The 24,522-nt window shown below is 40.1% G+C and overlaps 2 protein-coding genes across 3 annotated transcripts; both read left to right on the top strand.

Annotated features, from left to right (window-relative positions):
• Positions 1-105: 105 nt before the first annotated feature.
• Atp5pb (ATP synthase peripheral stalk-membrane subunit b) lies at positions 106-14,319 on the top strand. Of its 2 annotated transcripts, XM_051199466.1 has the most exons (7): positions 106-210; positions 467-503; positions 4,279-4,424; positions 6,875-7,038; positions 8,898-9,023; positions 13,253-13,432; positions 13,948-14,319. In XM_051199466.1, exons 1-7 carry the CDS (start codon positions 171-173, stop codon positions 14,023-14,025), a joined length of 771 nt encoding a protein of 256 aa, XP_051055423.1. In that variant the 5' UTR covers positions 106-170; the 3' UTR covers positions 14,026-14,319. The 2 variants fall into 2 exon arrangements, with proteins under 2 accessions (XP_051055423.1, XP_051055424.1); XM_051199467.1 differs by lacking the exons at positions 106-210; positions 467-503 and adding an exon at positions 3,400-3,464.
• Positions 14,320-21,060: 6,741 nt separating this feature from the next.
• CUNH1orf162 (chromosome unknown C1orf162 homolog) lies at positions 21,061-24,491 on the top strand. The gene is made up of 5 exons (XM_051199097.1): positions 21,061-21,133; positions 21,861-21,918; positions 22,461-22,555; positions 22,807-22,850; positions 23,120-24,491. The coding sequence occupies exons 1-5, from the start codon at positions 21,097-21,099 to the stop codon at positions 23,279-23,281; spliced, it is 396 nt and encodes a 131-aa protein (XP_051055054.1). The 5' UTR covers positions 21,061-21,096; the 3' UTR covers positions 23,282-24,491.
• Positions 24,492-24,522: the final 31 nt, after the last annotated feature.

Genomic DNA, 24,522 nt, shown 5'->3' with positions numbered 1-24,522 from the left:
ATTTTTTCTTTTTTTTACCCTCTTCTCGCGAGAAATAAAAATTGAGCCGGACAGAAAGTACTCCGCTCTCTTCTCGCGAGATATGTGAGCGGCCATCTTGTTCGTGCCCCTGACAGTCTGGGTGGCGGTCACAGGGGACGCGAAGACCACTGCCTGGACCTTAGCAGGCCATGCTGTCCCGGGTGGTACTTTCTGCCGCCGCCACAGCGGGTGAGAGATGGAGACCCCGGGCTGACCTGTCAGGATACTGGGAAGAAGCAAGCCTGGGGCCCCAGGGAGGCGGAGAGGGTGAAGAAAGGGCAGCGGCGTTTGGGCCCGAGCAGAGGAGTGAGCAGAGCCGCCGAGCAGGGTCTCAGGGACGTCAGGGAGGGATGCATGGGCCGGGGATCGCATCTCACGGAGACCGAGGAAGGTGCAAACGGAATTTCACCTCGACTTTGCTAACCTGCGCCTTGTGTGTTTGCAGCCCCCTGTCTGAAGAACGCGGGCGTCCTGGGGCCAGGGTGAGTGTCACCGCGTTTTATTACTCGGTTTCCTCCTCTTCTCTTTAAGCCAGAAATTACCGCTCTCCTTCATTTTGGCGAGCCAGAATCCTCATTCAGACGCTTGTTCTTCCAATTGTCTTGAACGTTATCATATCCCCCTGTGACAAACACCAAAGAGGGTAACTCACGGTGACCTTCAGCGGCACACAGCTCTGAATCAGTTACTAGATGACACCCAAGAACAGATCTGGTTTGAATACAACAACGTAAAGCATGTTGTTTTGGGTGTCTCCAGATTTCAGTCTTCTGTTACCGTATTGGGAGGCAGAAATCATTCATTAATTGGTAAATGTGTATCTTGACAATCGCATAATGAGAAAGACAGTGACAGTTTACAGGCTCCAAAGGTAGAGCAGGATACACCTGGCCCCTCCACTTAGCTGTGACACCTCACTTAGAGCCACATGTTATGGATTATGAAATATGAGAGACTTAATTCTGGTAAAACACAGAAAACAACGCTTGGTGCACTGTAAGTACTTAGAAGTGTTGGCACTGTTGCAGTTAAAAGGCCATTCTTAGAACGTATCCGGATGTGTGTGAAATGCTTTAACTCCAAACTTAATCATGACGCTTTCAAAGTTGTGGTGACTACAAAATGCTTGAAAAACATGGCCTCTTTTTGGTGTGTCTTATTGTGCAGTAAAGTGAGACTATAATTGACTGCTTTCAACTTACAGAAAAATCACTCCATACAAACACTGAAAAATAGCTGTGCGCTGGAAATGTACCCTTTGTATGATACTTGGCACTGCCAATATAAATTATAGCACAAGTGATAAGTGAATTACACACAGAAGATACACGAAGCAGCCTTTATTTCTTCTCTGTCATCACTCTGCCCTGTCTTACATCAGCAAGGCTCATCATGCTCAAGATTATGCTTTGACTCTGACTACACCCACTGCCATTATTTGGGCATGAGCAGCAGCCAACGGTTTTGAATGAGTAGTTTCAGTAGCCCTTTAGAGTCTTTTCTCAGTGTTGCAGAGAGATTATGACAATCACCTGCTTAGAACCTTCAGAGCTCATATTCCTCTTGAAATAAAATCGAAACTTAGCAAAACCAAGAAAGCTCAGCCCATCTATCTCTTGGTTCTTCCGCATCCTTCCCACAATTAGCTTTGTGTTCCAGTCTTACCAGCATTGCTATTTCTCTAGAAAATGCCACACACTTGCTTGCACACAAGTGTATGTGCACGAATGCTTGCAAAGAAGATGTTAGATGTGAAACTGGAGTTAAATGTGGTTGTGAGCAGTCCAGCATAGGTGCTGGGGACCAGTCCTGGGGAAGAGCAGCAAGCTCTCCTGACTGCTGAACCATCTGTTCAGCCCTAAGTTCATTTTAATTGTCATGTTCATTGTGTGTAGTACTGGCCTTTATAAGGACATTGTATACAAGTATATAATGTATCTTGAGCAAGAATAACCCCCCATGCTCATCTACTATCTTTTTATTCTCCCTCCTCTCATTAGTCCTCTTCATCCTTCTGTGTAATTTTGCTTCTACTTTTATGTTATGTACATGATCTTGTGAATGAATATAAAATCTAATATCCAGAAATGAAAGAAGACATATTTTTATCTTTCTGCAACTGAGCTTGACTAATATGATAATCTCCACTTTCCTGGAGACAGCATAATCTCGTTCTGTATAATTGAATAAAATTACATTGTGCCTATAGCACATTTTCTCTGTTGACAGACACCTAGATTGCTTCCACTAAGCTATTATGAATAGTGCTTTGATAAGTACAAGTATTTCTGTGGTGTGCTTGCTTGAAATCCTTAGCATAAATATACAGGAGTGTTCTAGCCGAGTCACCTGACGTAATTTTTTGAGGGGGGCCTTCTTTGGCTAGACTAATTCACACTTCCACCAGCACTATATAATGCCCCCCTCCCTTTTTTTATGTCCTCACCAGCATTTATTACTTGTCTTGATTTCTGTTCTAACTGGAATTTTTTTTTTTTTGTTTGTGTCTTTCATAGCATATATCTCCATCCCATTCATTTCCTTATCCCTTTGTATCTGCCCTTGCAACTTCCCCGCAAAACAAAATAAAATAAAATTTAAGAGAAAAAAGGAGAAGGAAAAATCCGTCTCATCATGGAAGCTGTAGTGTGATGCAATTAGTCACACAGTAAACCCTTTTGTCCATATACCTTGCAAGTGTTCATTGCAAAGAGTTACTGGTCTATGACTCGAGTATTATCCTTTTTCTTGGCCATTTATTGACTGAGTTGTAGTTCCTATAATTTGGGTTTTTGTTTTGGAGAGGTTGATGATTGGTTTTTATTTTGTAGATCCTAATTCTGTTAGATGTACTTACCAAAGATTTTCTCCCATTCTATAGCTGTCTCTTCGTTCAGTTATTTACTGTGAAGAGCTTTTTAATTTTATAAAGTTTTGTGTCAGTTGTTGGCATTATTTGCTGAGAAATTAGCGCCCAGAAAAAGTTCTTGCCTGTGTTTATGTCTTAAATTTTTTGTCACATTTGGGATAGATTTTTGTACAGGCTAGGAGACGGGGGTCTAGTTTCATTCTTCTACACATGAATATCCAGTTTTCCCAGCATCATTTGTTGAAGTTTGTCTTCATAGAGGGTATGCTTTGAGGTATCTGGAAGACTGGCTGGATTTGGCTATCATTAAATAAAATGCATACATAGCAGAGGCAATGTAAGGTGCTTGTTTTTGAGAGATGTCAATAGTTCATATGAGTAGAGACAAGGCATTAAAGAAACGTGAAGATACAGTTTGCAGGAACTGGTTCATCTGTGCTGTATTGTTTGTTTTCTGTAAACGGAGGAGAGCTTGCTGATGAGTTTTCATCTCGGATTCATGTTTTGGAATCATTGGCAGTAATATGAAAGAAGGAGCTGCATTTAAGGAATATTTGGCAAGAAGAGCCATCAGGTTTGGAGATGTTAAAATAGTTTAAGAAAGAGAAAATAAAGGCTTCAACTGAGATAACCTTGTTAAACTGAAAAGGCTTATTTCACATAATGATGAGCAGGCCATCAAAGGGAATATTCAGAGTCAATGCTCTCAGCAGTATTAGGGTGCTTACAGTGTTGGCATTTAGCTAACTACTCATGTGGAACCCTACTATTGACAAGTTCCATTCTAAGAATGTTACATCAATTAATTCAATCTTTCACAATGGCCCTGTAAAGAAGTATGTTTTATTCCTTACATAAAGAAAAATCTGAGATTACACAGTCTTAGGTTCTAGGTGCTGGTAAGATGACTTCGCGGGTTAAGATACCTGCCACTAAATCATACAGGTATACTTGAGTTCTCTTTCCGCAGACCATCATGGCAGAAGGAGAGAAACAACTCTTGCAAATTGTCTTCTGACCCTCACGTGTGTAGTGGTGTGTATGAGTGCAGACACAACCAAAAGGAAGAGTAAAAAAATTTTAAAAACTTTCAACTTCTCTCATAGCCTAGTGCTTGGTCTAAGATTTTAACTCAGGCCATCTATCTGGCTGTAGCCCTTTCTCTTGTGTTTCATTGCTCCTGGTTGAAATATCAAGTCCTCTGTAAATCATCCGTAGACTTATAAAGATTTCAGTAGAGGGTTTGAGTTCCTATTTCAGGTCTACTTTCTTTCCATTGTGACAGTGGGAACCACCTCAGTGTTTATCCCCATTCATTGCTTTTGTGAATTGCACATTGTGTTTTCTCAGAAAAGTTGGTTTTAAATTTGTATAATGATTTCTTGTAGGGTATTACAGGCAACAAGGGTCTTTCACACAGGACAGCCACGTCTTGCCCCTCTACCACCTCTTCCTGAATATGGAGGAAAAGTACGTCTTGGGCTGATCCCTGAAGAATTTTTCCAGTTCCTTTACCCTAAAACTGGAGTAACAGGTGAGCATTGCCCAGTCTTTAGTAATTTGAGTGATACTGAGTGATACTGAGTCAAGTCAGTTCTTTTTTCAGAAGAAACTTGTATTTGAGATGAATTTTCTTTCGGGATTTTACTTTCTAGCTTTGTTTTCATTTATTAACATACTAATCATGCTAATTTCTTTGATTTACTACCAGGCATTGTATTGTCCTTACAATACAATAACAAACTAAGTGTCTCATATTATGGAGCATGTATTTTATTACAGGATTAAAAATTTCAAATTAGTGTGTGTGTGCGCGTGTGTATACATATATATATATATATAAATATTATACTGTCAGATAATAAAGGGAGCTACGAATAAAAATAAGGCAGAAGAGACTCAGAGGAGTATGCAATGGCACACTTATCTTAACAAGAGGCAAGCGCATCTGAGTTCCAGGTCCACCTGGTCTATAGAATGAGTTCCAGGACAGCCTCCAAAGCTACAGAGAAACCCTGTCTTGTAAAACCAAAAAAGATATAAACTTTTAGAGCCACACTTTTTTAATGTAGTAACTGATTTCACTTTTGTTATTTAATACTTAAACATTCCCATGAAAGCATTTTTATTGTCTAGAGACATAGAAAGGTTATTTACAAGGGTATAGATTAGAACTTAGGTCTTTTGGCTAAGTTAGCGTCCTTCTGTCTTTGCATACTGTGTGTCTTTCATGGAACACTGGATTCCCAAAATACAGGCCTTAGACTGGCTTAAAGTAGCATTTCCTTATCTGAAATGAAAGAAAATGAGTGTCTTCATAAATCATTAAAATGTTAACACAATGGGCCTTTTTATAAACTTATTTAAAAGTTATATACTGATGACAGTGGAAAGAAAAACCTGAAACTTTCAAAAATCTGGGTTCTATGTAGTTGGGACTGTAACTTTTTTTAAAATTGTATTTATTTTATGTGCATAGATGTTCTGCTTGCATGTGTGTCTCTATAGTATGTGGGTGCCTAGTGGCAAGAAAGTCAGAACAAATTGGGACATCAGATCTCCCAGATTAATTTTTAGACAATTTTGAGCTGCCATGGGGGTACTGGGAACAAGCCCAGGTCCTCTGGAAGAGCAGCTAGTGCTCTTAACCACTGAGCCATCTCTCCAGCCCCTAGGATTATAACTCTTACTCTTGTGATACGTGTTAAAATTATTTGTCTCTACTACTACTCTGATTACAGTGCTGCTCTTAAAAGCCTGTGTCTCATCCTAACATCTGGTAAGATGACAAGAAAAATGTTATGTGAATATTTGTGTTTTGAACACTAACTTCAAAATCATGTCAGTGAAGACACTTAGCTGTACATGGTGGCATGCATGTACCTGTAATCCCAGCCAGAGCTGACAAGAAGATTGCCACAGGAAGTTCAGTGCCAACCAGGGCTAAAGAACAAGACAGACTGGGAGGCATGGATGAAGGTCACTCCGCCCTATGCACTAGTATAAATTCCAACTTTTAAAAATTATATATATATTTTTTTATGTGTTTGTTTTGCCTGTATGTTTCTATGCCCCGTGTGCGTGCAGTGCTCTTAGAGGCCAGAAGAGGGTACTGAATCTCCTGGAACTAGAGTTATAGAAGGTTGTGAGCTGCCATGTGGATGCTAGGTCTGGGCCCTCTGCAAGAACAGCAAATGTTCTTAATCAATAAGCCATTTCTCTAGCTCCATAAATTCTAACTTTTAAAATATCTAAAAAGAATGCCAGGTAATGGTGGGTACCCTCCTTTAATCCCAGAACTCAGGAGGCAGAGGCAGGTGGATCTCGCTGAGTTCTAGGCCAGCCTGGTCTACAGATTGAGTTCCATCCAGGACAGCCAGGGCTACACAGAAAACTTTATGTGTCCTTGATCTTCTTCCTTCTAAACTCATGGCCTAGTTTTTTATTTTATTTTTATTTTTTAAGTAACTATATTGGAAGTATTATAATTAGTTGCCTACAGAAATTGAGAATTCTGATAACTTAATTCTTTTTATATGTATATATTTTGATTGTTTCTTGCATCTTTTATAACTTTTGTAAACTTGGGCAAAGAATGGATAGAGTTCTGTCCTGTCTGATTCCATTCAGTCATCAGTGTGTGTTGAGTCATCAGTGTGTGTTGCTGGACAGACTAATCTAGAAAGCAGCTTGATGTCTTTATAAAATGGTTCCTGTGTGCTAGATACTTTATATTATTTGTTTTATCAGCCCTAGGAAGAAAGTGCTATTTCCCTTTTGAGGAAAAAAAGTTCAGATTTTTTTTCTAATGGTTTATAGAGTCATGGTAGAGATTTCCTTCAGTCCAGATCTCTATTCTTTCTGCTCTGTGTGCTGCTTAAACTGTATGTGTATAATCTGATTGTCATTTTTAGCTTTGCCTTGAAGTAACTAAATGCACAGTAGGCATACCATAAAATATAAGGTAACTGTTTGTTTTTCTAGGACCCTACATGCTTGGAACTGGTCTTACCTTATATTTTCTGTCCAAAGAAATATATGTGATTACCCCAGAGACCTTCTCTACCATATCAGTAGTAGGGTTGATGGTCTATGTGATTAAGAAATATGGTGCTTCTATTGGACAATTTCTTGATAAACTTAATGAGGTAAGAATCTTAAACTTTGTTTCCCCTGTTTAGACTATAGTAAAAATATCCCAGTTATCTAATGTAATTACTATTTATGAATGTAGGAAGGGAAAGTACACCAATAAATATAGTTACCATGGTTACAGTCATGTTGCAGTTAGTTACTGCTTTAATATAAAGTTCAAGTTTACTGAACCCTTCAGATTTTCCTAGTCTTTTTCTCATTTCTAAAAACAAAAGTATATTTTATTTTAGCTCTCTTAAGTTAAAAAAAAACTATATTATAAAATTGCCAAAGAATACATTTTTTTAAAGCATGTTTAATTCTCTACATTGAGTATGGACTAGAATACATTGGAACACAGTTATTTCTTGAGAATTAATAACTATACCCCATTGGTTGGTTGGTGGTATTGGGACTCTGGTGAGGGCTCTTCATGGAGCACAGGCTGACCTTGAATTCATTCTTCATTATGGTCTCATCCCTCTTCCCATTTCTGCTGAATCTTTCTTCCCAACAAGTCCTTTTCCTACTTCCATGCTTTGTTTTTGTGACTCACAGAGATTAATTGGTGTTGCCTACATGAGCATAGGTGGGGATTTGTTTATAGAATTATGGGCAACTTACCAGTGGGTGTACTGGTAATAGAAAATGACTCTCCTCCAACATTAACTGCCCACAGTGAAATGTGGCTTCATGAGTCCCTGCCCCATCTGTGATTGAATGTTGACAGCTCAACCTTGAACAAGGAAAACAAGCACAGCTGCTATAAATTAATTCATTAGTGCAAGGACCATGTCACGTCCAGAAAACACCATTTCACAGATTTCCTGCATAACCACCAGCTGTTAGATTCATTCCACTTTCTCTTCTTTAATGCTCCCTAGGCCTTGGTGAAAGTGATACAGATGTCACCGTTAGGGCCAAGCACTCTAGTCATGTAGTCTTGGTGCTTTGGTTAATGAGTTAGTGAGTTAGCACCACCCGACAAAGGCTAAGAGCTGCACCAATCTATGAGTATAAAACATAAATATGTAGAAAGCAATTTGACACTGTATTCATTTAATAAAAACAACAAGAATATGTTTTATCTTCCTTAGCCATGAAATATTGACTAGGTTTATGGAATCATACATAAATTCTTTCCTGTTCAGTAGATGTCAAATCCAGTCAGAAAATGGTTGATTGCCATAAAGTAGTCTATAAACACTACTGTACCATTGGTCATACCTTCCTTGACAGGTTGATGTTACAGCTTGAAAGGTTTGTATCTAGGGAAAAAACATTGATGACTGTTCTTCTTCAGCAGTCTACCCAACACTTTCATGCATCATAAAAGCTAGCCATCAGAGAGAAATCTTCCATCTTAGTTCAAGCTAGATTTCTCTGTTCTGCAGCCAAAGTGTTTCAGCAGCAGGACCTTAACCATTGTGTTCTGGTGCTCAGTCAAGAGCAATGGAAATAGACTACTGTAGGGGGTCCTTGGACCCTTCCTGACCAACAACTTAGTATTTGACACCTGGCACTGGGATTATTTAATAACCCTATGGCTTCTAGGAGCAATCTTATACATCTGTGTAAGGTGTCTCTGTTCAAGCTGTTTCATTATTATTATCATTATTATATTTAATTAGCTTATAAAATAGCAAGTTTTTGTATGGCTTTTTCATATATCTTTAGTTTGAATTAACTCTACATCCTCCTTCCTTGCTCTTTTTCATTCAGTGATATATAACTCATAGATAATGCTTTGAAGATTTGTGTGTTTCTCTGTATGTGTCTTCATGGGCATTTTTATAAATGAAACTGAGAGAGCATCAAATGAGTCTTGTTGGTACCATTTGTGCTTCCATTAAACTTGTCGTCATAATTACAGGAAAAAATTGCACAACTAGAAGAAGTAAAGCAATCATCCATCAAACAAATCCAGGATGCAATTGACATGGAAAAGGCACAGCAGGCTCTGGTTCAGAAGCGCCACTATCTCTTTGATGTTCAGAGGGTAGGTTTCAGTAACTTCTAAGAATAGTAATGTCATTCATGGGTGTGACAAACAAACAAGACCAAAAAAAAAAAAAAAAAAAATTAGTGTCTGTGGATTAGCTCAACAGTAGGACTGCCTTACCACTACCAAAAATCAGAATATTTTGAGGAATGGTTAAATTTTTAAAATGGATCTTATTTTATATAGAAATGAAGATTTGGCTAGAAGTTAGCATTTGCAATTATGTAGCTATTTAAGATCTGCTAGTTGAAAAAACTACTTAGTATTCTAAAATTAGAAAAAGTATAAGGTGTAAAAGAACACTTTGAATCCATATAAAAGGAAAGTAAAATGTTAAGTTAGGGCTGATTTTTTTTTTTTTTTTTTTTAAAGGCAAGCACTGTGTAAGAAAGGCCAAAGGTGAGATACATTCTTTGCATTTCATACATAATTGAGTAAGAAAATCTTCTGATTTTTTTCAAGACAGGGTTTCTGTGTGTAATAGCCCTTTCTGTTCTGGAACTTAACTCTATAGACCAGGATGGCCTCAAACTCACGAGATCCGCCTGCCTCCTGAGTGCTGAGATTAAAGACATGCGTCATGTATCACCACCACCCTGCAAATCAGAAAAGCTTAACAATTACTGTTAAGATAATCTGATCCTTAACATACATTCAAAAAGCATATCTAGGAAGCAATAGAGCTCTTGAATCATACCCAGAACTTAGATTCTAAAATTAGAAACATGTCAGGTATTTTGTCAATATTTTCTTTGAGCCCAGTATTTTATGCCTAATATTTAGAGGTAAGATGTCTCATATTGAACTTGTATGTTATATAAGCACACATGTGGGGCTAAAGAGATGGTTCAGCAGTTAACAGCATTGCTCTTTCAGAAAACTTTGGTTCAGTTCCTAGTACCTTCATGGTAACTCCCAACCATCTGTAACTCCACACCCTTTTCTGATTTTTACAGATACTAGGCATACATATTACACATATACATAACATGCAGACAAACCATTCATTTAAAAAATATTTTTTTAAAGAGAAGCATGCATGCAATAAAAACAATTCTTCACTGACCTTGAAAGGATAATACTCAACTTTATATGGAAAAACAGAAGACCCAGGATAGCCAAAACAATCCTGTACAATAAAGGAACTTTAGGAGGCATCACCATCCTTGACTTCAAGCTCTACTGGTTCTGAAAACAGCTTGGTTTTGGCACAAAAATAGACAAGTAGATGAATGGAATCTAATCGAAAATCCTGATATTAACCCACTCACCTATGAACACCTGATTTTTGACAAAACAGCTAAAAATATACACTGGAAGGAAGACAGCATCTTCAACAAATGGTGCTGGCACAATTGTGTAGAAGACTGCAGATAGACCCATGCCTATCGCCACGCACAAAACTTAAGTCCAAATGGATCAAAGACCTCAACAGAAATCCAGCCACATTGAATCTCTTAGAAGTGAAAGTGGGAGGTACCCTTGAACAAATTGGTACAGGAGACCGCTTCCTGAACATAACACCAATAGCACAGACACTGAGATCGACAATAAATGGGACCTCCTGAAACCGAGAAGCTTCTGCAAAGCAAAGGATACAGTCGATAAGACCAAATGGCAGCTCATAGACTGGGAAAAGATCTTCACCAACCTCACATCTGACAGAGGGCTGATCTCCAAAATATACAAAGTACTCAAGAAACTAGTCACCAAAACACCAAATAACCCTATTAGAAAAAAAAAAAAAAAATGGGGTACAGAACTGAATAGAGAATTCTCAATAGAGGAATCCAAAGTGGCTGAAAGACACTTAAGAAAGTGCTCAACATGCTTAGCCATCAGAGAAATGCAAATCAAAACAACTTTGAGATAGCATCTTACTCCTTCCATAATGGCTAAAATTAAAAGCACCAATGACAGCTTATACTGGAGAGGATGTGGAGAAAGGGGAACACTCTTCCACTGCTAGTGGGAATGCAAAATTGTACAGCCATTTTTTTAGATCACTATGGCCATTCTTCAGGAAAATGGGAATCAGTCTACCACAGGACCTGACAGTTCCACTCTTAGGCATAAACCCAAGTGATCCCCATCCATGCAACAAAGACATCTGTTCAACTATGTTCATAGCAGCATTATTTGTAGTAGAAAGAACCTGGAAGCCCCTCAACTGAAGAATGGATAAAGAAGATGTGGCACATTCTCAGCAATGCTGAGAAAGGAGCATTGCTTTGAGCGATGTGCTTAATGAGTTCTTATCTGGATAGTGTGGTCAAGGTGCAGTATGAAGAAAACAGCAAGAAACAAAATTTATGTCTTCATAGTATTTACTTTGCCTCCACAAAAGACAGCTTTAACCTCAGAGGGATAAAAGAGTTTATTCTAGAGCCAAATATGAATGACCCTAGAACACAGATTCAGGTTATCCCAAATACTATGTTTCAATATAGTATCACTTTAGTAAGAGCAAACAAAATTGTAAATCAAAACATTTTTTTCAGATACATTGATGGAGGGGCTGGAGAGGTGGCTCAGCAGTTAAGAGCGATTGCTACTCTTTTGGAGAACCCAAGTTCAGTTCTCAGCACTGTAGCTTCAGTTCTGGGAGAGTCAATGCTCTCTGGATGCACACAGTGTATTGACATGTATGCAGTCAAAACACTCAGACATAAAAAAACACACTGGTAGAAACATTAGGTAGGCAAGATATAGCAAAACTAGTAAATTTCTGCTATACACCTCAAGTATGTATAAACTAATGATAGCCTTTGTGTTGGTAAGACCTAGGGATCTGTGTATACATTCCTAAGTACTTACCTAATAGTCACAAGGATGTTGGATCATAGATATAAGTGGATAATAAATGGCAATTTAGGGGCTAAAATAGCCCGTGATTTGGGTCTGAACCTGTAATTTAACCATCATCTCTGGAGTTTTAATTGTTAATCAACCTTGCCACCTTTACCCTCCAGCTTGAATTTATAATTTATAACCAGCCATTGGGAGATCAGAAAGTGAATAGTTGAGTAGATGTGAATGTCAAAGAATGCTTAAGAATATAATAAGCTAATACAAAAGCAAATGCATTGCAGAAATGAGGAATTATTTTGTAGCAGTTGGGAAAGATGTCTGAGGTTTTTGAGCAGAGACCTGAAAGAAGTGGTGGTCAAGTTTTGTCCTTTTCTAGGGAAATGGTGATCCAGGCAAAGGGGAAAACAATTGCAAGGACCCTCACCTGAAAAGTTGTTTTCTATAGTCAAGGAGTCAAAATGCCAACATAGCTAAAACCAGATTGGGTTCAGTGAGAGAATAAAAGGAAGAAGAGCATAGTCAGGTGCTATCATATGTTAAGTCATTCCTGTTTCTGGGAAGATGTAACCTAAGGTGAAGGAGAAAAAGTTGTTATAAGCAGAGGAGTGATGTGGTTTCACTTGTATTTTAAGGGGTTACCCTGACAACCTTTTTGCAAATAGCCTTCATATTGGTTTGAGAGTTAGCCAAGAACAGATTCTTAAGAGTTTTTGTAGCCTGATTGCATGTGTTCATATCTCAGATTCACTATTCATTGGCTCTGTAACCATGGGCAAGTTCTGCTTGCCTCAGTTTCTCTCTGTAAAATAGATACACTGGTGCCCCATGATGTATTTATAAAGCTTGACTAAATTGACATAGACACAGAATATTTAGAGCATAGTAGTTACTTGGTAATACCTACAAAGAACTTAAGGCCAGATATGCTCATAACACATTTATCTGATATCAGTTTGGGTAAAATATAAGCTACCATTCAAATGTAAGATAAATATATCGTACGGGGCGGGGAGCATTAATTGTAGTAGAAAAGATTGGGCTGTATCTTTGTTGAGTTTGTTAGTTATTTCTGGGAAAGAATTAAGAAATGGAGAGAAATTGTAGCCCATGCCATGCAGATTTTGCCACATGCTGGTTTACTGCCTGCATATTAAAAAGAAAGGCCTCCAAAACAGAAGTATTTCTTAATGTGTGCAAATAACATCAAATAACATTTCTTTTTGTTTTTCAAGACAGGGTATCTCTGTGTAGCTTTGGATCCTGTCCCGGCACTTAACTCTGTAGCCCAGGCTGGCCTCAAACTCACAGAAACCCTCCTGCCTCTGCTTCTTGTGCTGGTTTTAAAGGCATGTACTACCACCATCCAGCAACATTTCTTAATTAAATGCAAATCATTTCTTAATTTTTGCCCTCAGAATAATATTGCCTTGGCCTTGGAAGTCACATACCGGGATCGGCTACATAGAGCGTATAAGGAGGTAAAGAATCGTCTGGACTACCATATTTCTGTACAGGATATGATGCGTCGAAAGGAGGAAGAGCACATGATAGACTGGGTGGAGAAGCATGTGGTACAGAGCATTTCTGCACAGCAGGTACATGACCTTTTGTAGCATCTATGGTTGGACTGGTACCCTGGATAATATGTTGGGAGCGGTGTGTGTGTTACAGATGGCAGTGAACCACCTGATGTGGGTGCTAAAAACTGGACTTGGGTTCTTTGGAAGAGTAGGAAGTGCTTGACTGCTAAGCCATCTCTCTAGCCTCAGTTATTTTAATTATTAATATTTTTTCATTACTGATATTTGTTGGTTGATCTTTTTCACTGAGCTGATTACCCAAACTGACATCAGATAAAGGTGTTATGAGCATATCTGGCCTTAAGTTCTTTGTAGGTTTTACTCATAAAAGCCATGGGCTAGGGTATTGTAGCTCTCATATTTGCTTTTAAAATAAATTGCATCTTTCCTATGTTATATAATTAATTTCTCTTATAAACTTTTTTAGTAAGATGTGCACATTAAACAGTATTCTTGAAGTTCCATTCTAGTAGAAATTATGTTGTCTTTACATGTTCTTGAGAGATCTAACTACATTTTTCTTGTCACAGGAAAAGGAGACCATTGCCAAGTGCATTGCAGATCTAAAGCTGCTTGCAAAGAAGGCTCAAGCTCAGCCAGTTATGTGAATGTATCTATCTCAGTTGAAATGTCCAGAGAGGGTTAAGTGAAGAACTCTTCCTGTATTTCTGTCTGTTGAAATTACAGTGTACCTTTCCTAAGAAATGATCGAGATTCATTTAGTGACTTAACCCTATTGGCCAGTCAGGTATTTCTGATCCTTGCTGTATATCTGGAATTGGCTAGTGATCACTTTTGAGTAAGTAATTTGCAGCAAGTTGCTGCCCAACTAAAATTACCAAGTTATAATTTAAACTTGTAATTAGTTATACCATCTTGCAATAAAATGACATTTAAAACAATTTGTAAGTTTTACACTCTGAAACATTTGTTACAAGAATATATGATTAAAACTGTCTGACAGCTGGAGATAGCTCAGTGGGTAAAGAGTTCTTGCCATGCATTCATGAAGACCTGACTTCAGATACCCAGAACCATGTAAGAGCTGGGTGCAGTAGCACACATCTGTAATCTCAGAACTTTGAAGATGAGAAGCAGAGACAGGAGAATCCCCAGAAGCTTGTGGACCAGGATGGTGTACACAGCAGCAAACAAGATGCAAGGCAAGATAGACACCAGAGGTTGTCTTCTGACTCCACACATTTACACACAAAACCACTACACATATATATTGAAAATTTTTAAAGATGTTACTGAACTAATTAACATCTTATGAGATGTTCCAGGAGAGCATAGTACTGAATAAAGAGCCACAAAAGAATACTAGTGTTTAATTCAGACTGTGACCTGCCTTTTAGAGGGGTCATGCAAGCACCTTCCTCATTCTCACTCACTGGGGAAGACACAATAGCCCTGCTTGCTAGATGGTGAAGGTGGTGAGGCTTCTGAGGGAGTCAAGCCCAATGCCAAAGTTAGAATGGAGCAGACTGCACTAAGGGGAACTGAGGGGAGAGCATCCCCAGCAGAAGCAGTATGTGTACTCTTAAGCCCCCAGTAGATGTTGAAACTCAGTACCAAAACCTAAGGAGAAAACCTTAAAAAAAAAAAAATTCTGTGGTTTCTCCTAATCATTCAGGCCCAGGATAAAGTTTAGTTTATATAGCGGGCACAATAAGATATTAGCAATCAAATAGAATAAATAATAACATACTGTAATAAATGTTTTAAATACCAGGTTTCAAAGAGGTTGATCAAGAAAGGCAGAGGAAAAACTAGATGATAGGTGCATACAAAGGGAATGGATTTAATCTCGCTCAGGATCTCATGGGTGTCCTATAATAAATTACAATGATATGTAGAGAAATACATCTTACGCAGTTTTCTTAACCAATTCTGTTTTCCTCTCCTAAACACTGTGGTTCCTCCAAATCCCATCCTAAGAATTTTACTGCATGTTTTACCTTGATAGTATCCAGGGCCACAATTTCTATTGCATGTATACAGATGGCTTTCCTGTCTATATCACAAACTTAATCAGGATGGCCAGTGTACAAAATTTCCCCAAATGTAAGCAGCTTACCATGGAAGAATTTGGGTTTTGCTTAGAGAATCTTGTGTAGGTTTGGGTGACTTCAAAGAAACTGTCCTCCACATAGAGAACTCGGATCTACTTTTAGACCTGTGTCAGTCATACTAGCTCATCACAGCCTTCATAAGAGCCCTATGAAGGGAGCAGTCAGAGGAGGTCATGCATCAACAGTTACATCTTTAATCTACTGCCAGGATTTGTCAGGTAGAATTAACCTAAAACTACAAGGGATGCTCCATCTCAAAAGGAGAGAAGTGATTAGCACTGAGGAATAGTTTGGTCAGTAGGTAGATAAGTAAACTTGCTCTAACAACAGATGAATGCATCTGTCCTACTGTTTCTCTCCTGTAGTCATGGCCTGTGTTCAGACCACGTGTAAGATAAGTACTCCCCTACTGTCCTGTTCCTCACCACTCCCCCTACATGTTTACTCTAGAATAATATGCTGTTTTATGCTGGTAGCAACCTCATTCGTCTCATGTTTGTCAAATCTGCCCCCCACCTCCTCTAAGAAAAGGTCTGGCTTGTAGACCAGGCCTCAAGTTGAAGGTTTTCCTGTCTCAGCCTCCTGAGTTCAGGATTCACAGATACCTCACCACACACAGCTTATCTACTCTCTTGATTGCATCTGGAAACCATATGGAGTGGCAGATACACCATCTAGATTTATATGAGCACAGTCTCATCTTCACCCAATGAAACCTACTAATGACTGCACACATCTCCTGGAACTTAAAGATGTCTGTACTCTGGATCTAGCCCATCTGTGTTTACTTCTTAGTGTCTCCCCATCTACTAGTGCCCATTCCTGAACCATCCCAAGATCCTCCAAATTCACTGCCTAACCACCAACCCTTGCCTTGGGTGGCCTATGGCATCTATCTGATGAGTGTCTTTAGTCATGTTCTTTTACTAATAAATGCTAATAACTAAATGAATCTTGACCTCTCAAAGGGGATTTCAGTGCTCTGAACACACGAGTTCTCAGCCTGTTGTTTCATTTTGACATTTAACTCTTAATTTTTCTATATCAGTGTCATCTTCTTAATCAGACCTGATGCAAAAATGAAGTCCTTGATGATGGTGATGATGTCATGCTGGTATCAGTAGCTTCAGGGAGACTAAATAATAAACTTCTTCCTTAGAAATGAACTTTGGCTCTGTTTTGGCATTGGTGTGTGAAAGTATGCAAGCAACTCTCATGGCTATAGGGTCTTTACAAATGTAGCATTGGGGTGGAGATTTGCCTGTATTGGTAGACTGCTTGCCTAGCATGCTTGAAGATCTGAGTTTAATCCCAGCACCACAGAAACAAGCTGCATGGTGCTGCATGCTATAATCCTGGCATTCAGGAGGTAGAGGCAAGAGGATCAGAAAGTCACTGTCATCCATAGCAGTTTAAGGCCAGCTAGACTCTGAGAAGAGAAGCCAGGGAAAATATCATTGGTTTCAAAGAGGAAGTCTGTGGCATGGAGCTTAAATATATCTTTGCAACACAGCTTGATGGTGACAGGGCAGTGGGAGTAAACTTCGTTTCACCATTTCTGTAAAAAGGAAGAGAAGCAAGTAAAAAGTTTTGTCTTTGACGACTACATCTCATGACTGGATTTTTTCTGGAAAGGTAAATTAAAGACCCTTCTAATCCAGAATAAGTAGTTGCTTATCAAAGGACATTTTAAATGTTTATTTGGTGGTTTCTGATGTGTTTTTCTTATTTGGTGGGGGAAGGACTGCATTTGAATGACTATTGGCACACGTCTCAGTTAAGTCTTGTGCCAGATCAAACTGCAAACAATTGTTTCTGGTTCAACTTTCTGCTGCTCTATCATGTCTGAATTATTGTTTGTTTCTTTTGGAATTAAAAATTGTGTGTGTGTGTGTGTGTGTGTGTGTGTGTGTGTGTGTGTGTGTGTGTGTGTATACATCTCAAGGACAACTTTCAAGTAAGTTCTTTCACCTTTGCTTGGGATCTAGTCATTGAATTTGGGTTTCTAAGTTTGTGGGACATATGCCTTTATTTACTGAGTCATCTTGCTGCCCCTTATTTTGGTAGGTTGTTTTTGTTGTTTTGAGACAGGGTCTCATTATGTAGCCCTGACTGCCCTAGAACTCGGGCTGTCATAAATCTGCCTGCCTCTGGCAAATGCTGGAGTTAAAGATGTGAGCCCAATTCCAGGTTTGTTTGGGATTTTTTGAGACAGAGCCTGTGTAATCCAGACTAGCCTTGACCTCAGGGCAATTCTGCCTCAGCCTCTCAAGTGCTGGGATTACAGTGTGTGCCACCACCCCTGGCTAGATTGTTTTTGTCACCTGGATTTGTAAGTAGCTGTTTCTCTGTGAGGTTGCGAGATGATTTAGTCTGTGAGGGTAGGGTGACCTAAGTTTTTATGTGATAATATTGATTTGTATTGTCTGTTCATTTAGAACCACTGCTGCAAAAGAAGGCGTCAATAGCTCTGAATATTATTAGATCTAGTGGAAATCCACACTCCTCAAGAAGAATACATTTCAATATTATAAGTAAATATTTATAAAAGTTATAAATATATAGTATAATAAAATACAGTCAGATATACTAGTACTGTATGAAGTCCTTAAATGGATACCATTGACTTGTTTTATTTTTATTTTATTTTTTATTTTGAGACAGGCTCTCACTATGCAGCCATGACTGTTCAGTAACTTACTATGTATACCATGCTGACCTTGAACTGAACTCACAGACATCCACTTGTCTCTGCCTCCCAAGTTCTAGGCTTAATTAAGCATGACCAACATAAATTTCAAAAAGAACCAAAGACTGATAGAAAAGTCATTATCCCTGCTGATTCTGCATGGATTATGGTCTTCCTGTTTTCATAGTCAGACTCCTCAACATATTTTCTTGTCAGTACTTTCCTTTTGCTCTGACAGTGACAGATATGAAAATGCTTGCTGAATGGTGAAGTGCATTATAATGTTGCCTTACTACTGTTTTAATGACACCTGGAAACAGGAATCCTTCTCAAAGTCTTCCCCCATAGCTAAGGATTGGGAAAAGTCACTTATAAGACCTCACAGATTAAAACATGAACCATTTATGGCATTTTCTAAGTAAATTGCCTTAAAATTCAACAGAAATTGGAGAAAACCCCAAATTTTTTTTATCATGGGTTTGCCTAAATATGTATTAAAATTGTGGCCACCAAAAAAAAAAAAAAAAAAAAAAAAAACCAAGTTTGTAATTAAAATTTTATACATAAAAGGACCTGTTTCACTATTAGTTGTTAAACACATTGGCAAACATTTGTATAAAAAGGGAACTGGTTAAGAAAGCTCATCTGTGCTCAATAGACATATATGGGTTTGCTTGCCACAGTTTGTTCTTTCTGTTCAAATATTATTTGAAAATATGAATGGGAAATTTCCATAAGTAAACAACCATGTTTTAATAGATTTTATTATGATATAGCACTGTGATTAGTATGTTTTATTTTAGTTTTGTAGCCAATCCCTCGCTGTAATACTTTCTAAAGTAAACTTCATAGGCATGGCATGTGCACGGGCTAAGTGTGTGTGTAAACTTAGTACAAGCTAGAGTCATCAGAGAAGAAGCAGAGTCATGAGAACCTCCATGAGATTCAGCTGTAGGGTGTTTTCTGACTTAGTGATCAGTGGGGGAGGGCCCAGCCCATGGTGAGTGGTGCCATCTCTAAGCTATTGGTCCTGAAAGTAGATTGAGCAAGCCATGGAGAACAAGCTAGTAAGCAGCACCCCTCCATGGCCTCTGCATCAGCTCCTGCCTCCAGGTTCCTGCCCTGTTTGAGTTCTGTCCTGACTTCCTTTAGTGATGAACAGCAATGTGAAAGTGTAAGCCAAATAAACCCTTTTCTCTCCAACACGCTTTTGGGTGGTGGTGTTTTGTCAAAGCAATAGTAACCCTTGTAATGAGTAGGGTTTTTCTGCCCGCCACCTGGTCTTGTCCTGCCGCAGCGCCTGCCCCAATTAACACACAGAGCCTCTGTATTTGATATAATGCTGTTGGCCCGGTTACTTGTTTCTTATCCACTATCTCTGTCTTAATTATTAACCCATTTCTACTGAACTATGTATTTCTCTTACCGGGGAGCCTGCTGGCATTCTGCTTTCTCCAGACTCTCCATCTTGGCTCCTCCTAACTACTTCCTCTTTCCTCCTTGTCTCCTAGTCCCTCCTATCTTGCTTTCCTATTGGCCAACAATGCTTTATTCATTAACCAGTATGAGAAGCATATATACATAATGGCACCTCCCATCAAACCCTAACTAAAACATCAAGCATAAGAAAAAGCATGGTCTATATTGTACAGGTTTTGGAACTGTCCTTGGTCTTTGACACCTGCACAACATCTTACAAAGTATCTTCCACAAATGGGGTGGGGTGGTACTGCAGCAGAAAGGACTAGCACCACTAAAAATGTTCTGCAGGGTTTTAGAAGTGTGTAAGAATGAACAATGTTGAGCAAAACACAGACCTGGCCTCATATAGGAAGAAGTGTTCCAGGCAGCATGGGATGTATGGCTAAAAGGAATCCATTCAGCTAGCAATGAACCCTAGGAATACCTTCCTGCCTTTAGATGCTTTATAGTTTCTGGATTTTGCCTAGATGTAATGCCATAGAAGCCAGAAGGGGGCGACTGATCCCTTGGAATTAGAGTTACAGATGATTGTGAACTACCTTGTAAGTGCTGAGAATACCTGGGTCTTCTGGAAGAGCAGCAGGAAATGGTGCTAACTATTGAGCCATCTCTCCAACCTCATCTTTACATTCATTTTAATAATACCTAGAGACTGTCCAGGGACATACATGCATGTCTGAGAAGCCACCACATATCTCAAAGATTAAAGGTGCACCATATGTCATTCTGTGTTACAATGAAGGAGTCACTAGGAGTGCCAAGGCCACACAGTAGTACTGGGATGGTGGCCCCCACCGTGCTGGAATTTTGCGTGATTGATTGATTGATTGATTGATTGATTGATTGACTGACTGACTGATTGATTGAGACTGGGTCTCATGTAACCTAACAGCAGTTTTCTTGGTTTTGTTTTACTATTTTATTTATTTCTTCATATGTACATGCAGTACTGACTGGTGCAGGCCAGAAGATGTGTCAGATCCCCTGGAACTGGAGTACAGCTGTGAACTGGACCCTTGTCCTCTAGAAGAGCTCCAAGTGCTCTTAACCACTGTCCCATCATCTCTCCACTCCCTTACTTTGCTTGCTTGCTTTGTTTGCGATAGGGTCTCAGATGGGCTAACTTGGCATTCACTGCAACTCCTGATCCTCCTACTTACCTCTCCTACTACCATCTCCCCAGAGACACATTCCACCACACCCAGCTGCTGCATATCCCTGACAGCACAGAGAGTGATGCTAGGCTGAAGGGTTCAGATGTAGCTTCTCTGGCCATCGGACATGCCCAGGTGAACAAAGTACCAAAGAGGCACCACGGCACCTCCATGGTGGGATTAGCCCATTCTGAGCTATACCCCAGTATGATTGCGCTGCCATGCCCAGCCTCCGCACCAAGCTAAAGAATACCTGTTTTATTCCCAGGAGAAGTCAGCATGGGATCTACTTCCTCTACATCTAAACCCCAAATCAGTGAGTTCGGGACAGAAAGCATCGCTTCCCTTGGCTCGCACAGTGAATTGGCAAAAGAAGGAATTGTGTTGAAAGCCCCATGGGTGACAGTGTTAGCTAGAGCATTTCTGAGCTAGAAGAATTCAAATTTATCATAATACAGAAGCCAGTGTCTCCCAAGGAATAGAAAAAGGGACCCGAAAGACCTGACTGGCCCTCCATGCTGGTAGTTGATGAAAATCTAATCATATTTCTTGTTCCCCTCCCTGTGGGTTAGGCACTGGAAAAGGCACATGCACACCACATGGGGGGCAGGTGTCACGAGTTTGGGAAGTACCTACTGAGGTCAAAGGACCCACAGCTTGCCAGGTCTCCCACTAAGCCCTGAGGGAGACACAGAATATTTATTTTGTTTGCATAAGGGACACAGGGATTCGACTCTAGACTCTGCTTCTTTAGTTTGTAAACCAGTTCAAGAATAGCACTACATTTCACCTTAAAGATCTCAGTCAGACAGGGTGCATCTCAGTGATGCAGAGTTTGCCCTAGTATGCAAAAGGCCCTGGGTTCACTTGCCCAGCATTGGCAAAAACAAAAAACAACCCTGTTCTCCCCCTCTACAAAATTGTAGCCAATTTCTAAGTCCCTATGGATAGTGGAGGTGCTTGTGGTTTTATCCTGGAGGGATGGCAGGAAAAGAGCAGGGACACTGATCTCCCAAAACTGATCCCTCTCATGTTCTTTGCAGGCACAGTCTCCACGGCAGCTCCAGTGACCAGCTCTACACCCTGTTCCTCCAGCCCTAAGTAAAGGAACACATTTTATCCAAGCCATGTGGCACTGGACTTTTTGTTGATCATTTTGTCTTAGGGACTTAGGAAGGGCAATCTGAGTGGGAGAGGAGACCAGTAACAGTGAAAGAACTAAGTCTTTGATCTTAGAAGTATAGTTCTGCTCTTTTGCTTGCAGGGCAGGGAAAAGGGGAGAGGGATAAAGCATATCTGACAACGTAGTCCAGGCTGGCCTCCAACTTGCCAAAATCGTCCTGCCTCAGCCTCCCACGTGCTTATAACCACGTGGTTATAAGCAGTATGAACTCAGCATTGCCCAAGATGTGAGAGATGATGAGTCCCCTGAACTTACAGTGCTCAGGTGTGCAGTGATGAGGACAGGGTTGGGAGTCTCAAATGTCTCTGGAACCCGGAAGTAGAGTGTCTTTTCCCAGGCAGTGGGTGGGAGCAAGTCCATCAGCCTGTGTGAGAACCTAAGAAAGAAAGCTTGGCTTCCAGGAAAGGCTCCAAGAGGCCCCTGCCAAAGATTTAACTAGTCCCTTTCTTTGCCATAACAGACAGGAACATTTAACCTTGGCCTTTTTTGCCGGGGTTCTGCTGACACTGATACTCGTGGCCCTTATCTTCATCATCGTCAAGAGCTGCAAAAAATGTGAGTGGTCTCTGTGAGATTTGTCTTGCTGTCACTGAGAACATGAGCAATGACTGATGGAGAAGTGGAGAGAAAGCCTGCTCAGCCCACCCTCTCCACTGATCCACCTCGAGGCCCTTCTCTGCTCTTCCTTGCTGCTCTCCCCCTACACCCCTACCTACTAACTTTCACACAGTCAAGGGGAGAGGCTCCCCACTCCTTCAGACCCCATGGTGAGAGGACAACCCTCTTCTTCCTGGCATCTGCTGCAGGTTACTCCAAGGCCCAGGAGCCTATCTCAGAGCCTCCCATCAAGGTAAGATCATGCTGTTGTTTTAGGGTTGTAAGAGGGGAATTGAATGATGAAAGTGGCATAAATTGTTTGTGGGGAGTTGGTTTAGTCTGTGATCTACACACTGGGTTATTGGCTGGAATATTGGTGTCACTCTCTGGCTCTGGACAAGTGACTCTTGTATGAGTTCTTCTGTTCTCTTTGGGTCCCCACTTACCAAAGCTTTCAAGACACTTTTGAAGGGACACCTCTTGCTGCATATTAAAATCCTTCTTCCTCCTCTTTCTCCTCAGAAGCTTTCATCTGTCTCAAAGGAGTCACTTACCTATGCCAGCATGACTTTCAAGCCCGCAGAAGGAAACAGCAGCGACTTGGCTGGAAAACACTCCACAGGCTTGGACACCACTGTCTATTCTCAAATTAAAGTGACAGGCCCATCCCTGCCTCTCCAATGAGGCAGAATGCAGAAATTCCACTCAGCTCCAGCTACGTTGTTGCTTTCTGGCTTTGTTTTGTATGTTTGTTTTTGTTGTTTGTTTCCTACAAACTTAGGAGTACAGCCTGTGTACAATGCAGTTGAAGTGTAGACCTGATCTGCTAGTGCTGTCGTCTGTTTTAAAAACCAATGGTTAATTACTTTCTCCACCAGAGAAAAGGCTGCTAGTGCATTCACTCTGATTGGCAATAGCAGCCCCTTAAAGCAACGCCTTTGAACTTTCCAAAAGCAGACAGAGCAAGATGAAGAAACTCACTGATGATAACCAGAGAGGAACCGACCCTAATGAACATTCTAAGATTTTCAAATAATGGCGAACACTCCTCCAATGTTGGCCGCCCCTCGTTAGTTGTCACTCTGTCCCATCATCTTCTTCAGAAGTCAAGACCAGAGCTATAAGCCAACACAAAGTTCATATTGTATAGGACACTAGTCAAATGTGGGTGACAATCTTGGTTGCGAGACAAAGGTGAAGATTAAACATGTTCATTTACCTTCAAAACAAAGGGACAACCATATAGACCTCCTCATTAAAAGTATCAGGAAGATTCTTTTTAATTAGGCAAGCATATTCTGAAATATAAGTACTAAATAAGAAGAAAAATTATAAAGTCAACATGAGGATTGGTGTGGTAGATAAGGGTATTTGCTACCAAATCTGACAACTTGAATTCAATCCGTGGGACTTATATGGTGAACACAGAGAACTGACTTCTTCACATTTACTCTGTGGTGTGTGTAAATGCCAGTATACAAACACACATGCACGGACAAATATGCACTCAACTGTTGTGACAGTATTCTTAAGATTTGTTTTATTTTATGCATGCAGTATTCTACCTGCATGTAAACCTGCACCAGAAGAGAGCATCAGATCCCATTTGTAGATGGTTGAGAGCCATCATGTAGATGCTTGGAACTGAACTCAGAACCTTTGGGAGAGCAGCCAATGCTCTTAACCACTGAGCCATCTCTCCAGTTTGTTACAGCATTCTTAAGGCCTGTGAAAGCCCTAGCATGGAGAGGTGAGTTGGGCACACAATTCTATCCCTAGCTGAAGAATGTTGGCAATTATTAGCTGCTGGTAAACAAAGAGTGTTCTCTAAGAGTATAGTCCCTGGTAAATTGACTGAGAATAAATTCAATACATAGCCACTGGGCAAAACTGGGATTGGTCAGGAGTGGGGGGGAGGCATTTTT

The sequence above is a fragment of the Phodopus roborovskii genome, unplaced genomic scaffold, assembly GCF_943737965.1.
Source record: "Phodopus roborovskii unplaced genomic scaffold, PHOROB, whole genome shotgun sequence".
Lineage (NCBI taxonomy): Eukaryota > Metazoa > Chordata > Mammalia > Rodentia > Cricetidae > Phodopus > Phodopus roborovskii.
This window is presented reverse-complemented; position numbering and strand designations above follow the sequence as displayed.

Coding starts and splice junctions, on each gene's coding strand:
- Atp5pb (XM_051199466.1), top strand. CDS start 171: ATGCTGTCCCGGGTGGTACTTTCTGCCGCCGCCACAGCGG. Junction 504..4,278: donor GCGGGCGTCCTGGGGCCAGG/GTGAGTGTCACC, acceptor GATTTCTTGTAG/GGTATTACAGGCAACAAGGG. Junction 4,425..6,874: donor CCCTAAAACTGGAGTAACAG/GTGAGCATTGCC, acceptor TTGTTTTTCTAG/GACCCTACATGCTTGGAACT.
- CUNH1orf162 (XM_051199097.1), top strand. CDS start 21,097: ATGGGATCTACTTCCTCTACATCTAAACCCCAAATCA. Junction 21,919..22,460: donor CCCTGTTCCTCCAGCCCTAA/GTAAAGGAACAC, acceptor TTGCCATAACAG/ACAGGAACATTTAACCTTGG. Junction 22,556..22,806: donor CGTCAAGAGCTGCAAAAAAT/GTGAGTGGTCTC, acceptor CATCTGCTGCAG/GTTACTCCAAGGCCCAGGAG.